We start from the raw sequence: 17,928 nt of genomic DNA on the forward strand, positions 1-17,928 counted from the left end.
CAGATATTTCTCGGAAAGGGGGCTGAACTTGGATCTAAGTTACTTTACCTCAACGAGGGTTTAGCAAACCAATCGGCAAATGGAAAGCCACTAGCCCAAGGCTCCCTACAGAAAGTTGTTAGACACAGACAGACTTTGGTTTTGAATAGCAAGAGCCGTAAGTGTTGTAGTATCAGATTGAAGAGTCCGTAACAAGCATAGAAAGTTTGTTGGCAAAAAAATGTCATCGAGCACTTCCTGTTTGTAAAACTAGAGGGGTATTTATATAAATTGGCTAGTCACAGCTGTCACCCTAAGAAGACGTTCACTAATGGCCATGGAGTCGATGTGCAGCGCTAAAGAGCTTTCAGCAGAGCAGGCAGGATAGCTTAAATCGACGAATTGTTGTATCTGTTTTTCATTGATTAACAAAAAATTTGAGAATTTAAATTTGTCTTTTCCACGTCGCAACTCGGAAATATAGTACGGCTGATTTTGCTCTGTTCTTATGAGTGGGTTTTTGTTCATTCTTATACAAGTGTGCTTGTCCTTTAAAGTACGAATGACCAATGGGGATATGTTCCAACGAATGATATCAAAGATAGAACCGTGCACAGTATTATAGAAAGATAAAAATTTTAAATTTCACTACTGATAACAGTCACGGCGTATAAATACTATGTAGTATACTACATAGCATCTCCATGCTCTGATTATCATATATAATATGGTATTTCAATTTTACCTAATTATTTACCCGGCATTCAGGATACATGACGAATCGTTTGCTGGGCGCCCTATCCGGAGCGACCCAGCCTAGTTTTACGAAATTTAATAACACATCTTCAATTAACTCTATTTTTGCGTCCCATAATCATGTCGATATAGATTAATAAAATACATGGCAGCTACGGCTGTTCGTAAAGCGTCTTGGTGTCATCATTCCCCGCAGATACTAGTTGAAACTAAGCTTGGTCATTGTTGGAAACAAGTAGAAGTATTTCCTGTACTGTATTCTCAACAAATACGTTTACAATTTTTTGCATTTACTCTGAAAGGGTCAGTTTAAACTCCTCTACTAGATTTATCGTTGCCCATAGTTCTGAACTATCTGCTCCAAAGTCGTCTAGCGTTTGGCCGCACCCCGTTTAGACAGTTTCGCGGCGTATGGAAAACAACGGTAAGGCATAATATGTGTGATAAGCTTTCGTCACATTGGAGCACTAGATCCTTCGAAACACTAAGCCTACGCCAACGACAAGCACAGCAGTAGACGACATATATCTTCTTTCGAACTCTCGAAGCAATACAGGTTCAAATTGAAATAAAAGTTCATGACCATATGCGTGTTCTTGCTATATCTATAACTAGAAACTGCATACTCGACGAAGATGGGATTCGAACCCACTCGGAGTGAGCCCATTGGGGGCTAGCAATTTATCGCTTTAGCCATTTAAATGCCACGTCATATTCCTACGGTTCTAGACAAATATTTTACTTGCTCAAACCGGCTTGTCCTCAATATCTCAGTCTTTAAGAGCTAACGTACGATCGCTTATACCAAATACGTGGTGCACATTTAGCACTATTCTGCACACGGTGAAATGTTTTGATCTATAGTGCGCGGATCAACAGTGCACGCACGTTCAGGTTCATTGCTTGTACCACCAAGCATTTTCACGAACCCCAGATATAGTTAGACGCCACACTAAGCCAAAAAGCTGGAAAGCCGTATTCAAAATCTGTGTATATAGCATATGTTTCTCGTCGGCTCTGAATGGCAGGTGCCGATGATGTGGCATCACTTCTACAGATCCGTTACATACATAGAAAGCATATTGGCAAAGTATAATCACTGGGCATTTACTGCTCGTATAGCCAGGCAGGTGTATTTATAGCAGTTGGCTGGTTGCAACTGTTACTCTTCTAAAACGATGCCCATTATTAGCTATGGCATCGACGCATCCGGCCTTTCAACAAGCGTGCCGCACTAAAAAAGCTTACGGCAGAGCAGACGAAATAGACTAAATCAACAAACCCTTATATTTGTTTTGTATTCGTATATATCAGACATGCACAAATACTTTGTTGATTTTCATATTATACAGCCCTTCTAGCCACACAACAATGAAAAACATGACACAATGAAAGTGAGGGATGACGGTGTCTTAACCTTCAGAGATCTCCCTTTAATGTAAACCTGATTGCATATGCTCACAATTTACGATTACTGCAATTACGCCAACCTACCGAAGTAGCTGGCTGGCTGTAAAGCTTTTGCGGAGGCGGCTTGGTGGATGGAAAAATCAGAAGGGCCAGAATAGCGATTTGTTGAAGAGAACCCCCGTGTCCATATAGCCGTGGTGAGACTAATTAAGGCAGGAGCCGTGCCCGCAAGAATCGTGTCAAACACGTGGGGCCTCAAAGAAGGACGTAAAAGGCTTTTCCAGTTGGCGACTCAATCTATTATATCCTCAATGCACTGGTTTGGTTTGCATCTGCAACGGTCATTTATGGGAAGCAAGACACTCTTAATACAAACTTGGCAGAATTCACTGCTGTTCAGCATTCAAGCTTATTCAGCATACGCTGCCTTAATTCTGGAGGAGCAATCCCAAAGCAGATGAGCTTCATAGATTCTGAAAAGATTCGGAGAGCAACGGGAATGCAATATAAGAGGATACTGTGGCGAAGTAGTAAACCCGTGGGGGAATTTCACAAAACAATGCCAACTAGATCTTCAGCTTACGGAACGTCGGCGATAAAAAGCGATGGCTGTTCGGAGATTCGCTATATATAAAATATCTGTTAGATGCGGTAAAAATGGTATATAGGAGACACCTAGCTGGGAAATTATAGCACGAAAAGCAATAAAGTACCAAAAGGGAAGCAGTTAAATCGGTTATTAAATAAAATACAATCCAGAGCAGTCCTCAAACCAAGGCGGATTTTGAACGCCCCAGGAAAAGGCAGTTTCGAACGACTTGGTGAAGACGATGAGGCGGACTATCTGAGCAAAATCAGCCTAAAGCATTGATAGTGCGCACAGATCAGATTCTCCGCAATCGGGTGGGTTAGATGAACGAGGAGATTCAATTATTCGACATGGATAAGGCGCGCGCTGCAATGCGGGAAAGCTAACCGAGGTGATTCTGGCAGAGTGCTCCAGTAAACGCCCTCCAGATTTCCTATCAGTTCGTAGTTCTATCAAATGAAGATCTGAGTTAGCTGGGAATGGGATAAAGCCTAATGGTAACGGGCTGTAGATTGAGTGGGTATCATTCTGGCGAACCAAATCTAAGTGTCCGGAAAAGAATCCCGCTCTGCCCGTGAATCTAACGATTGATACCAACCCGTTGGCGCACAGTAATGCATCTTCAACTTCTGCCGAAAAAAAATCAATCACAAACATCGTTTTCCTCTGTCGACAAAGTAATCCCTATCAAATAGGATGGAAGCTATCTAATTCCTGCGGTCGAACTATGCTATTTTTCCCTGAATCAGTTGCTGTATCACTACGTCCGATCAAAGTCTATAGTATCTTCTCGGTGTTCACGATCCCCTATATACACGTTCACCTGTATTATAAAAAGCGAAAAGCAAATGGTATGCTAGGGAAGTAATAGAAAGCAATTCAGGGTTCTGTTTGGTAGCTCAGTTCAATGATAAATGTTTCTCTTTATTGTAGGTTTGTGGGCAATATTTTGGCCTCCTTATCGGCCCTACTTTGGTCGATTGCTAGATAACTACGTGTCTAGCACGTTCAGAGTCGCAAACGTTCATGGTCCAGGAGTAGCAGCGGCCGCAACCGGATTCGATCAGAGATATCCATTTGTGACATCTATTACACAATGGTAATAGGGAACCCTCTTATGGTGCTTTGGTGGTGATGTGGGCGTTGCTACTCCTTTCCTAACGAAAAAGGCAAAAATGCTTATAAATATTCGCCGTGGAAAGATCGTTTATTTAACCTCATTTATTCCGTATCCGCGAGAGCGAACCGTCCGCAGAATCACCAATCTGAATGTGCTGTTTGGTCATTTAGTAGACATCATATGTCGGTTATTTTTTTGCGTAAGTAACCACTCCATTTTGTGTTCGATGAGAGACAGAAGTAATGTTTCTTTAGAGTGATATATTTTGCAAAACTCGCAAGGTTTTTCATAGAGGCGTACGTGACTGCAGCAGATTTGTAGAGTAGCTTGGTTACTGATACGGTTTTCCATTCTTATCGATGACGCATTTCCCACGCTTTACTACATAGCAGATGGCTGTAAATAAAAATGAGTCCGGTACGAATTTCTATCTTTGCACGATACTCTACCAAGCAGCTAGGCTCCTAACCTTAAAAAGCTCTATTTTCTAATTCCATGGTCTATTTTCTAATTTTTTTCGTATTTAGGGCACGACGGAACCTCGCGAGGCTTTCAGTACCAGGTATCAACAACCGAAAACCAATCACGACTCGGAAGAAGTATAACGAAGACCCTACGAAACGATTTCATAGAAATCGCAATTTGTACGCAGCCTTAGTTGAAAGGAACATCGACGCAAATAAATTGATCCGTTTACCCACGTCTCTTCGTTAAAACGCAGGTCTCGAAGTACTCAACTCTAAAAGTATTAGCCAACGAAGCCCTAATGGTTAGCAAGACATTGCAATTGGTAATAGATAGCCAAACTTTTGCCTCTAGAAGGGACAGCATGTCACAATAGATCACTGATATACACGAACGGTCCTTGAGGCAAATTGTGCCATCCAGTTCGCTTAAGTTAAATTCTCAATCTGAGATAGAGATGCTAAGATATAGATTTCCGTAGTAGAGATTACGTCCTAAATTGCGAAGGTTTCTGATCAATGCATTTGCTAAATACTACCCTCAAATGTAGATGGTGAAACAGGAAAATAGGCAAACATGCATATGCGATCGGTGTGGCCCCACCTGTGCGATAAGGTCATTGACTTAAGGCTTAACTACCTAACTTTGAACACAAAAAAGGAATATGTACTCCCACAACGACTACACCCATCTGCATTCTCGCATAATATAAAATATAGAAAACCGTTAATGTTATAGTGCAAAGCACATGTGACAATTTTTTTTCTAGCAAATGATATATTTTACACTAAATAATAATTTATATAGCGGTGATCTTTATTACTTATTGAATGAACAAAGTAAATTCGCGTTTTCCACGTAACCGATATCCAGGAACTAGTGATTACGATATATTGGCCAAAAACAAAAAAGGTTCACGCGGCCAGATAGCCTGGTTCTGTGAAAAGCCTCACCGCTATGCTTCAGTCATGGCCTAGAGTAGAGTTGTATATTATCGCGGGTTCTTTTGTATTTAGGTGCGTGTGATATTTTAAAGATGACAATAGCTGGAGAAGGGTATCTTTTTGTCGATTCTTTGAGACAAGTAATCGATAACGAAATTAGCGGTGTTAAAGTAGCTCATAAATACACAGCTGTTGATAAGCTTCCTAAGCACTGTCCTTACTCTATGAATAATGAAAGGGCGCACATTTAGCAAACGATCGTTGTTCTACCCTATATGCTTTAAAGGCTCTGGACAACGCAATATAATAGGAGTGTAATAGCACACATAAGTCTTCCGGCGTAATCTAAACAGTCATTCTAGGTAATATTGTATGGCAAAAGACTTACGCCGTTGGACGATGCTCGTGCTGCTAAGAAGCGAGTGTCATTTATCTCTCAAAGCCGGAGATTCAGTATCGGACGGCCTGTCCTGTGTCTTAAGGCCATTATGACGGTGGCTACGTAAAACGAACATGCCTCGGAGGTCTCTACGATTTTCCTGGGTTTTATATTTCATTTTAATAGTTATAGCGTTGTATTATTATCTCAAGCGAAAAGCACTGGGTATCAAAAGACGAGAATCTTTGACGGAAAAGACTGCCTTAGGTAGACTGCGTGTCCAAGCAAAAAACGAATTGCTCACCGTATAATTCAACCAGAGACGATAATACAGAATTCCACTTGTTTTTGTAGGCAGACGCCCAGCGGAGACAGCTGTAGGCAATGCTAGCTGAACTTAATTTCCCAAGGTCGACCTTTCATTGAGAACAGGCCATTATCTGATAGCTATTGAAGATGCTGTTTAGCTGCATTGTGAGACTTTCGCGAACAATAGCGTTACAAGATCAGCTTTATTCTAATTACTGCTTTCTGCAATATTTATAGCTAGCGAAGAAAATTCTAGGGTTGGGAAATGTTGTTTGAAAGGCGTGTGTCCTTATTTACAAAGGCATGTTTCAGCCAGCCACTACAAAATGTTGTACTTTTAACCATAATTTGTCCACTAAAATAAGACATATACTTTATCAGCTTTCTCCGTGGCCGTAACCGGTGTTAGCAGGTCATGGTCACAATTCTCTCTACCTTTTAAGGTTGCTAATACATTCCTTCATGTACGATGATGGCTAGGTCGCAAATTTTTAGATATCTCAAATGAGCGGCCTGTGCCTTCAGTGCGCAGAAAATACACAAAAGAAACGGTGGCCCATGCCTTGTGGCATGGTTTCCTTGCGAACCCTAAGGCTGCTGTCCTCAACATATCTTTATAATAAGGCTCGGGGGAAGTTAACCTATGAGCAACCGAATGCACCCGTAAGACCAATTGAGAGTGATCCCTTCCGCGACGATCGTTCTCGGCCAGTAAGGTATTTCAAAGCGTTAAGTATGCACCAAGTTCAATGGCCGGTACTGCACCCATTTTACATAGATCAATACCGCATGTCGTTATAGTCATAGGGACGTGTATCTGCTCAAAAGATTCGCTAACCATTATTAAATTTGTCTCTATTGCTTCAACCTTAGTCGGACGTAGATGGAATAACGATTTTGCTGTTGCTATGTTTTTTACTTTTGTGTTTTCAACGCAGGCCCCTGTTGTAGAAATTAATAAACTTAAACACAACGCATAAGCATACGTCTGTCAGCATCCCATGGGGTGGGAATAGAATCATGAAAAAAGCATAGAAATAGGCAAACTCAAACGCCGGAACTCTATTGGACGATGGTGCAATGCAGGGTACTATTTGCAACTAGATAGTACTTTTGCACCGTATGGAGAGAAAATGTCGTATTTTTCTTGACAGATGGCTCCTGGTTTAGATTGCCAACGCAAGCTTGGCGCGCACAAGAGTAGATGACAGACAACAGCATTGTGGAGAGAGAAAATGAAATTTCATGCATGATTGAGCAAGAAGAGTGCCCGACCGCGTGACCCCGTATACTCTCGCCGCTGCCGCTTTTAGGGGGTTTGTTCAAACACGGATAACTTTAATTAGAAAATACGCTAAGAAACTGTAAATTCAATAAGGCGACGCTAGAAGAATGGGTCAACGGTTAAACTGCAACAGACTTTTTTATTTCCTAAATTTGGCTAAGTATACTGTAATTACAGAAACTTATTATTTCTTTTTTTTTTTTTTAGAGTTTACCTGAGCTAATAGTTTGGTCGTCAAATGTCTATGTAAAACCGGAAGTAAAACGGATTTTTAACAAAAAAAAAAGGCGAAAAAAGAGAACGTAAAAGAACGACCAGGTTCAGCAAACTACGTTCGATTAATTATGCTATTTATTATATGACATACAATATGCTAACGGAGGCTTTGACACGTAATTCCGTATTGAATTGACCTGGTCTAAGTTCAAGTTGTAATTACTATAACGCGAACAGGATGAATGTTACTAGCTGCTGAAACAGGTCACTTTAGATTTTTTATGTGAAAACTTACTATGCATATCGAAGTATTACTTCAAACTCTTGTTAATCACTGCACATGTTTAGCTTATCCGGTGTTTTGATATATTGAAAATACATGATGTAGTCAGAAAGGGTATTACTGAACCAGAGGTCAGTTATTTTTAAAAGTGTTTTTCTCCTCTGGATCGCATCATGTCACCAAGCAAGGCTTTTACCTCGTCGCCTCCCGCTAAATTAGTTAAGAAAATGCGTTTGCATAATACAAGAATGGTAAGCCAAAATGATTTGCGGAGGTTTGGATATTTACCCTCTGGACTTTCGAATTGAAGCAATGCTAAAAACGATAATAACTCGTCAGTATCAACACGAAAATTAAAATAATTACTTAGAAACCATATACAAACATACTAATAGAAACAGCAACTGATACGGTTCTGTGGTGTTTATGTATTTAACATAATCTTGTCTAACGAATGCTCAAGAGGACACAATTGTCCCAAAACTATAGGTGATTTTGCGAATCATATATCGAAATCAAAAAGGCTCGACTTCAGCCCTCAGGTGACGTTAGGTAATATGATTTCGACCTGACTGAGTGCCAATCATCAGTTTTTCAAGTAATTAATTAACAGAAAACGTTCAGCTGCTATGAGAAAATTTACCCATAACAAGCCGGTGTCAGCATTGACGGTCCTTCAATAGTACGAATAAACTAACTGCATGATTTATATATTAATCAGCCCGCCGAGTAAGGAAGCGTTGTTGAAGGGAGGCATTATATTATCAGTTCGCTGGCAATATCGTATGCAGAATCACGCGAACCCATATGGCTCTGATGGAATAGGATATGCCATGCTGAAGGCTGTGCATGACCAGTGCGCCAAATCGTCGGTTAAATCATTGAAGACTTTTTGGTGCAGCAAAAAGAACAACAAAAGCTACCTTATCACTCAAAGATAGATTCCACTGCGTGTTGGGTGCGCCGTCTTAATTTCACAGTGTTTGTTTAGGCCTCGTTACCAAAACACTGATAGTACAATCACAAGCTATGACATCATACGGTAATGATAATTATGCTGATCGTTTCGCTCATACAATCGACACTCAGTGTTTTCTGTTTATACGTGCATCGGTACATTCATAACCGTTTCCTTTTACGCTATTCGGGCACTATAACGGTTATATTGCTCGACTTGCCACTACATCAGCAATAGGTTACTTGCCCCTTTTGTCTATGATACCGGCCCATGTCGGACGTAATCTATTCAGCCCTGCCTTGTGATTATAATTGCTAAATGCTATAATATTATTATCACTACTACTATTCAACCGCCGTTGCCAACTGGCAAGAGGAAAACGAATACGGTCGTTCGGGAAGGCGAAGGCAACGGCGGATTAATGCGCGAGACGAGATTAGATACGCATAGTGGCCCCTCACGGGATCACGGGCTCTAATCATAGGTTAGTCCCAGTTAACAGCAATGATTTTGGCAGAACGCTGTTGTAGTTACCCATCAGATTACTACTGCTACGTTAATGAATACTGCCAACGGCGGAATGTGTTCACGTTTGCAGTGTCCGAGCGTCCTGGACGATCAGATCGTGAATGTTAATGTGACGAAATGGCTAAGCGAGAAAGCCCACTAAAAATTAAAATGGAACCCAGTTACGAAGCAGGTAGGCGGATAGCGTCCCAAAATATCAACTGCGTTAACCAACTAATCCATATCCGCTTGGTATGGTAAAGAACTTCAACTGACATGTAGGATTTTACACAGTAAAAGGTCGTTTTATGTGTAAAGCTCCTATCGTTTTTTTTTTCTATTATAGCCCATTTTCAGATGGTGTCGACACGCTGTGTCTAGATTTGTACCCCGTGGGAAAGATTAATCCAGCATCGAAGTTCTATCATAGCTATACATCATTGACTTGGTAATGCATCGCGGTTCTGTCTCGGTCTTCGGACAACTCATAGTGTCTCAGGACACAGAGAATATTTTTTAATGTTAAATTTAATTCACTCGACCACGGCTCGGCTTTGTCCGGTGTCGTCATACGTTGCCATGGGAAGCATGCAGCGTCCTGTGATTTGACGTGGTCTATTGGGGTCAGCTTCGTTTACCCATTTTTAACTAAGTTTTATTGTGTAACAATGGCCGTTGAAGTGCAGGGGTCACCCGGCATGCTTGAAATGTCGTTTGTTAGCGATGGACGGTTAATTTTGTATCGGCAAGGGTGATTTTCGAAATTTTCCACAATTGATATTCGTGACAAACGTGGCGTGGGGTTAATCGCCTCTATCGCTTAACCGAGAGAATTTACTTTGTACTGACAATCGTTCAAACCTCTGGCCTATGCTTCGTAATTATAGATCGACGACGTCAAAACTGGGAATCATGTTTCGCCCGTTGGATCTGAATTTTCCCGAGTAATCAGTTCGCTCAGCGGCACCCAGAGATTCCAACAATATCCTTTGCTCTGGCCAAAAAATGGCTCATCATTTACAAAACACGTGGCTTTTTTTTTGTCCGCTTAATCTTTCTGTATGTTATGGATTATTCCTTTTTCTGAATTACTAATGTGCTTCACACTTGATAGCGTTCAGAGCGAGGCCCTGAGGTCTTAAAATCCCCTAAAAGTTGAAATTTTTCTACAATATTCAGTTAATTACGAATTATTGACTAAAGTTATTGGTACATTTTAAAAGTACTTGTTCTACAACTGCTTTGCAATATTCTCGATGGAAACTTTGTAAGAATAAAATGACCTCGAGCTAAAAGGATGCCTTGGAGTGAATCTTACTTTTTTTATTTCGTCATTGGCGAGTTTCAAACAAAGCTTAGATCGTTTGAAGCAATTATGGGCCCGTCTTACGTAGCGGTGGTTCCTGGGCGGATGAAAAACACCCACGGATGGTGAAAATAAGCATGAATTTTATGTATAAATACATAGATTATAAATAATAATAATAATAAAGAAACGTCTTCACAAACATTGTCCTGGAACACTTCACTTGAAGTTGTGATGTTCAAGGGTAACAACATAACCTATAGGAAAAAAAAAATGGTTACTAATATCCTAGTGAATGGATGCCGTTTTCGTTTTCGGTACGCTCGAAATATGTCTAACTCTAACTGATTATATTAATTAGTATAATTCAGCTCGTTTATTTGTCCTACTAGCGATCTATTTAGAATTCAAAATAGGTTCAAGAATGAAATAGTGAGTTGACAGAACCCTTATATTCAATTAATTCTGAGCACGCATTTATTGCAGCGAAGGACTACACTGGGCCGTTCTTGATCTGTATGGCCTAATAGACATGTCTCAGGGAAGTAGGTAAATTCCGTCGTAAGTCACGAGCATGATATTAAAGATAAGTAGCGTAGCATTATGGGTTTCTGAAACTGATACTATTGTTGTAGAAATAGAATTGCACTCCATCAGTACAGCTATGCCAGCCATACCCACATAGGTTAGGTTATATATAGGTGTCACTGTTATTATTGGGTTCGCGAGAACAATATTTGGATGTAGATATACATACGTCGGCCAATGGGACTCGAGCGGCCCGATGATCGTTGGAGGAAAGGCGGAATGGCTATTTACCGACTGCGCCAGCTAAAATCCATGAAAGGGCAGTGCACGGTATTTAGGGAAACGCAGCAACCTCTTCTAGTGCTATGTATAAGTATACCAAAACGACGACTGGCATCGAGTACGTAAACTACGTAACTCTGTTGACAAATAATAAGAATATTAAGAAATGCATTATTTTTGATTATGATTTACGTGGCTATGAAGGTCTAGAAGGACTATGTTGATGAAAAATGTGTCTCTATCACGTTACAGAGACTCTGCTTGCCTAACGATTAGACCGCTATTATTTGTCTCTCTTATCGAGCCTTGTCCTATTATTGCACAAGTCAGCCACACTATTTCTCCAGCGCGGGCCGATTCAATGTGTGGAGCGCGGCCCGGCACCTGATTCGAACTGTTCTGTCTAAAACGGAAAACGATCGATTAAAAATGGGCCGTCCGGGCACCGTTAGTGCAACCTTTATAGTCACTGAATCTCTCGTTTAACTTAACGGTGTTATTTATGTAAAGCTTTAGGTAAAACCAACATCCGTGATGAGAAACAGTTGCAACACCTGAACGAAACACATCATCTATAAAACTCATATCAGTGTGTCGGGGAAATTTCTCTATATTGTATGCGAACTATTTATAGTATACAGACAAGAAAATAAATATATTCTAGGTGCTTGTTGGGATTTTTCAAGTTGTATGTTTCTCATGTTCATAACTAGAATGGCCGAAAATTGGACTAGTTCTAAGCGAAGAACACTTACACACCCTTAAGATGTACACTTTCTTGTCAATATAGGTTCTAAGACTCCTAGGCTTAAAATTAATTTTGCATAGTCTGTTCGTGCCGATAACCCCCTGCGAATATATTAACATGCACCCTTCAAGTGATCAATGAAGTTTTAACTACAGTTGAGCGCCCTCACTGAAACGTGCTTAGAGCTTAGCTAATGATGCTACGCGTAGATGATGCGCACAGCTAATATGGTAACCAATAGGTGAGAGACTTCCGAATGGCTTAACGATATTAGCTATGAAGAACGCGATAATCTCTTAAAACTGCATAGATCAAATCAACTTTAATTCCTACGGAACTGAATGTATTATATATATAACAGAATTATATATATATACCGGCTTTGTACCGGCTTAAGTTGTTCCTGTAAGAGGCAACTGATAACTAATGTTGTACTTACGTTCGCGTTTCAGTTTGTTAAAACACGTACCGCACTCAGACCAGGGCTAATGCAATGACTGGCTCCGGACTTACTCCTGAATCCTTCGTTTATCCAGCTGGAACGGGCTCTGATTACAACAAACGTGTATCACGCACATCCATTGTAGAGCTCAGGTAGGTTCATACAAGCCGTTGCCAATTTTCCCTACAAATCCTCCCCTAAAATTGTTTTGCCTAAATATACGTAGTGAGCATGGCCTATAGTTCGTCGATGTGATGACAACTTTGACACCACAAAAATCATACCCAACATAAAAAAGGACTAATTAAGATAAAAAAGGATAAGAAAGGAGAATAAAAGATATGAACAAATTGAAACTGAGATAAGATAAAGCCAACACTACGACTAAAACATCGAGTGAAAGACAATTTGAAGAGCACTAACAAAGCTTCTCGAAAGCATAAAAAAACTTTTTGGCCATTGTTCAGGCTCCTCATTCTACGCATAAAAACGCTGACTTCTAACTATTTAGACTATTTAAACGTTTTTTTTTGCTTAATCTAGTTGAAAATTATCTTATTTATAACATTGTCTGCTTTGTCTCCCTAGTAAAACGAAGAGCTTTTTGGGCTATCAGCAGATAAAGGAACTCCAAACTGCAGGTCTAATGAAACGTTACACAATGACCGTTGAACTGTTTCGTTTCTTAATATTGTTTTGGTAATGTAAAACGATTTATTTCGGCAGAGAAACGGAAGTTGCTCATCTCAAGTAGTTAGTAAAATATACGATTACAATATGATCATTATATAGAAATGGGAAAAGAAATGGAAAAAAAAAATTGCCAGTTTTCCATGTAAGCAAAGGCTAACTATAAAAAACGAGATGCCCTATTCTTGAGGACCCGACTAGTTCCAGTTCAGCTTCGGAGCCAGTGATTGGCTACTGTTAGAGCTTATTTCTATTTTGTTTTTGTAATTATTGATTCGAAACTTTGGGCAGTTCAATCAGATGTTTATTCTGCTAGATCTAAAAAACAGTGCTACAGCGTAAACTGACAACAGCCGTTCTATACGCATATCGGATAATTTCGCTATTTTCGTCCATCTTGAGCCGCGTTTGATTCGGCCGGGTCGAACAGACCTGCCCAGTTATACGTATCTGACATCCTTTCTTCGATTTCGAGGAATGGCAGCAGCCAAAGAAAAGCAAGGGTTATTTGCAAATAGCTTCGTAAGCATTGCCAGCTATGAATTGCTGGAGTATTATTGCGTGGCACGCTAACACACATCGACACGGGTGGTTGGTCGAGGATGGTGACTTTGTAGTAATTCCACTGTCAACTAATTGGAATTATTGTTCAGACGATAAGTTGTATCAGGTAAGTTCAACCTCAAAATGTACAATAATGCGCATCCTTATGTAAATAAACAACCATGGTAGAGATATCGGTTTGTCTACGCCAATATGGCTTCGATTTTAACGTCCTACAATTAAAACTATTCCGGCGCTGAACGGATTCAGTAATAGTTACAATTAACGGCGAGACGCCGTGCGTAGAGGCGCTCGAATAACATTTTTCAAGATTATCCGTTCTCTTTAATATCGTATTGGTTGTACTAAAGTGGCAGTTTGAATTCAGTGCTTCAAAAACAGAGACTCGACCTCACGGTAACGTCCTAGAAGGTCTACTCTGCAAGTTAACAGGAAATAATATATTTCATGAAGGAAAAGACAGAAAATATATCGCCAGTCATTGAGTCTATTTATAGACGAGGCTCACATAAATTCATGGTATCACTTCAAATGAATCTTTTCAGTTACTTATGCTCGGAGAGATTTATGATCCAACAGTACAAACAGATCATTTCATTATCTACAGATAAATCATCCATTATGCCGTAAAAGAAGAATTTGCTTCTGCTTTCCTCATTGTATCATTGTGTAGACAAGACACTAAACATGTTCCATCGCACTCTATTTGCTGTTTCATTGTACTGACCCATTAGTAACGTCGTATTAATTTATTTTATTTAACAATATAGCGTATTTAACAATAACTGGCGCAGTCGCCGGAACTTCCCCGGTCAAAGCAGAGGATTGTTATCTAAAGTTTCGCGGACGCGGTCGCATTGCCGACACGCGAGTCATCGTGGCACACGAAGTAATACGTTCTTTGTCGTTTCAATGGCAGAGCGATCCTGTCTGTTGTGGTATCGCAATGGGTAATTCTGTTTGCTTGCCTATCTGTAAATGGGCCTATGTGTGAGGGTTGAGTAAAAGCCGAGAAGCAAATTATAACTGGGTGTGTTTTTATAACTATGATACTATAAACTTTCAGTAGCCACTTTGTTAAACTCTATCGGCTTTTATTTGCGGTGCCCAATTTGCGAACGCTAGTACCTCTGATGCGTTCCTATTTCCATGTATAATCCAAGTTTGTGCAATCAATATATATATATGAAATTCAGCAATGTCGCCATTTCAAACTTCCTGCCACCTGATGTTGTATGACAATGCGTTAGACTCCCCGAAACAGCTCACCAGCAGTAAGTTAGGCCTACCTCAAGTTACCTGTGCCCTCGTGAACGTCATGCACGAGCATGTAGTTCGTGGGCAATCTTTATGATCGTGTTCGCGACAGCGTTTTGGGTACACAGGAAACTGTCCTACGAATGGGGTATTGAAAAATGCTAATAATTAGAGAATACTGCCAACGTGATGAAGCGCGGGAAAGATCTCAGTCAACGTGTGACTCTGACTACTGAGAAATTTCGAGAGAAACAGCGCCAATGATCAATGTAAGACAGTAGAGGGCTAAACGAGAGTAGCAGTTAAAAACCGAAGCCTGCTTGTTGTATGTAGCTTGTTTTGATTCGAAGGGACACATCAAAGATAGCCATATATCTATATACATATGTGGGGCTCTATGGAGCAAAACTATGCTTAACGCTAGCCATTGATTGATTCGCATGGTCCTACATAGTGGGATTTTGTGGACCAGATTTTGTGGGGCTACGCGGTCCACTAATGACTTCGTGAAAAAAGTCTGTAATTGCTAAGCTAAGGAAGTTAATTTTTTTTTTTAAATTACTTGCTGCACAGTTAGACAGGTCAAAAAATTATGTTGCGTGTATTATAGGTCCTAACACTAAGTTTTGCAATGCAATGTGGGGTCCAGGTAGCCATCCACGAGTTGCATCTCGTTCCAAAATTGAGAGACACAGTACGTACGACTGTTCAATACTAATTTGATCGCAGCACGCCGAAATAATTATCATCGTTATGGATTATTATCGTAACTACTCAGGATAAATTTCGACCTATGATCATGATCATTGGCAATGTAATGCCGGCATGTAGATGAATGAATGCAATCACATGTAACATATTGTAGGCAGCAATGACATGTAGCATAACGTGTGCGAAGCCACGAAGTCCTAATTGAAATTGATAAACAGAGTTCAATTGTACTTTAATGCTACCTGGCTCTCGACATTTTGTTGTAGAATTGGAATCGACCCTATCCGACGCTATACATGTCCGAAACGCGATAACCTGTATGCCTTCCATGAATGGAGGGTCATGTCGTTTAGCGTAAGGTAACGACTCTTATCAAAAATAGAGCGTATTGCTTTTCAAACAGTAAACTTTTCAGTAACACTAAACGTTCGTAATTCGCTAACCTTCTAAACCAAAGAAAAGGTCCCCTAACACAAATTTCAATTAATTTAGAAAGTTTTGAAGCTGCAAGAGAATTGAGACTTTAAACCAGTGTTCTACTGATAGAAAAGAACGTGTCACTCTCGAATAGTGCCTGCCTCATGCAGCCCCCATTCCCCCTCCTACCCAGTGTCAATTTTCTATCACTAACTTCAGAGCGCTCACTTGATAGATACTTGTGTGTTTATATATTTGTCGTAATACTGATGTGTACAGCGACCGTAGATGCATTCCGTCATTATTTTACGCGGCCGGTGGTATCTTGGGGTCCTGTGAGATATTACCACTTTAGCCTTGTCGTACAAAGCGAAAAAATGAGTTTTGCGATGTTTGATCGGCTCCTCTTCGAACCGATTGTTGTCAGTTTTGTAACGGGTAGATTATGCGTATTTTAGGAAATACACAACCCGAAGGTGCCTGCTGTTCGGGCCCGGTCAACGCAGGCACAAAAGATTGTCCTCATCCATCCATATAGCTTATCGGTTTTCAGATTTAGTAGTTACGCTCTGCGAAGATGGCAGCCGGATCAGATGATTTAATTAACAAGTGAAGCAAGACGGCCACAACTGAAACAAATAGACGAGGACAGATTATATAATTTTTATATCTAAGTATAGTATTCGTATATTAGATTTACCGATTGCGTTCAAGCTCTAAGTAACGTTTTGCTTCTCACCAGCCTGTTTAGTTTAAATCCGATAGCCAAAAATTATTTTAAAAAGCAGTAGTCGAAAACAACAAAATTATTTATTGGTGGGTAATGCAGAGTGTTACAGATTAGTCTAATACGAACTCTGCTGCCGGTGTATCTACGAAGTATTGCCATCTTATCTCCTATTATAGGTCTATGGTGTCTTTTCTATCGGTGCCAATATCTGTTGGGGACCCATACTCTCCATGCATCACAATCGCAGCGTACTGCTTTATCAGGTGCCTCTGCTAAACTGCCGCCGGAACGCTATCGATAGTTCCGTGCCACTTTTTAGTGACAATATTTTAGCAGCATTTTTAGCGACTACGCGACCGCCTTCAGATCATTGGCCGGAGCGAAATCTCTCTGTCAAATCTGGTAAAGCTTGCCGTAGTGGTATCTTCTCATTATTTTGCACTTTGCCTGCGCCGAACGTCGACACACGAGTCGATCGATATTTCTACGTAGTTACTGGGGGCATTTTGTAAGCCCACAACATATACAAACCACCTAAATCGAAACAATTACTAACTTAGCTATTCCATTTTTTTAGCATTCATTCCATATCTATGCATGTGATGGTTTCCGACTGTGCTGAGTCTACCGTGAGTACAGTGACCCTATCATGAGGCGCGCACGGTGAAGAAACTAAGAATTTCGTATATCGAATGAAGGTAAACACGTTCGACTGACATCGGCTGGTCTTGTTCGCTACTGATGTACATATACGTCACTGTGAAGCCACAAAAGGCTTAAAAGTATTAGGCGGATTGTCGCAATTACTAAGCCTATTAACTTCCGTTCTGACATGGCATGGGCTTCACGAGAAAAAATCGGCAGTAGGTTACTAAGCGACACCGACTAGAACCAGCTGGTTCAAGAGGCCATTGATATTTCAACCATCGATAGAGTTACAAAGGCGGGCCCGTTTGCCCCCATGTCATTTCTAAGTAAAGACTATTCATTCTGCTTGTCTAGACGGTTTTAATCTCGACAATCAGCATTTAAGCTTAGCTACATAGATGATGT

The 17,928-nt window shown here is 40.4% G+C and overlaps 1 protein-coding gene and 1 long non-coding RNA gene across 10 annotated transcripts in view; one reads left to right on the top strand and one right to left on the bottom strand.

Moving 5' to 3' along the window:
* LOC111253828 (uncharacterized) overlaps positions 1-17,928 on the top strand; it is a 62,914-nt gene that overhangs the window by 14,545 nt on the left and 30,441 nt on the right. For 8 of the 9 annotated variants that reach the window (XR_015317971.1, XR_015317973.1, XR_015317972.1 and 5 more), the window contains 2 exons: positions 4,382-4,623; positions 12,517-12,658. Coding sequence is in view for 5 of the 9 variants with exons in the window: in XM_086976139.1 (XP_086832265.1) it covers positions 12,558-12,658 (101 nt within the window). In the remaining 4 variants the exon portion in view is untranslated. Of the gene's footprint in view, positions 1-4,381; positions 4,624-9,136; positions 9,394-12,516; positions 12,659-17,928 lie in introns of those variants that run through there. The other variant, XR_002674829.2, reaches the window with a different exon arrangement.
* Positions 3,911-7,370, bottom strand: LOC147754544 (uncharacterized). Its single transcript, XR_015317974.1, has 2 exons — positions 5,652-7,370; positions 3,911-4,250 (listed from the first exon to the last, which is right to left on the bottom strand). It is a non-coding gene; the product is annotated as an uncharacterized LOC147754544 (long non-coding RNA).

The sequence above is a fragment of the Varroa destructor genome, unplaced genomic scaffold (assembly GCF_002443255.2).
Source record: "Varroa destructor unplaced genomic scaffold, Vdes_3.0 BEIS01000007.1, whole genome shotgun sequence".
Classification (NCBI taxonomy): domain Eukaryota; kingdom Metazoa; phylum Arthropoda; class Arachnida; order Mesostigmata; family Varroidae; genus Varroa; species Varroa destructor.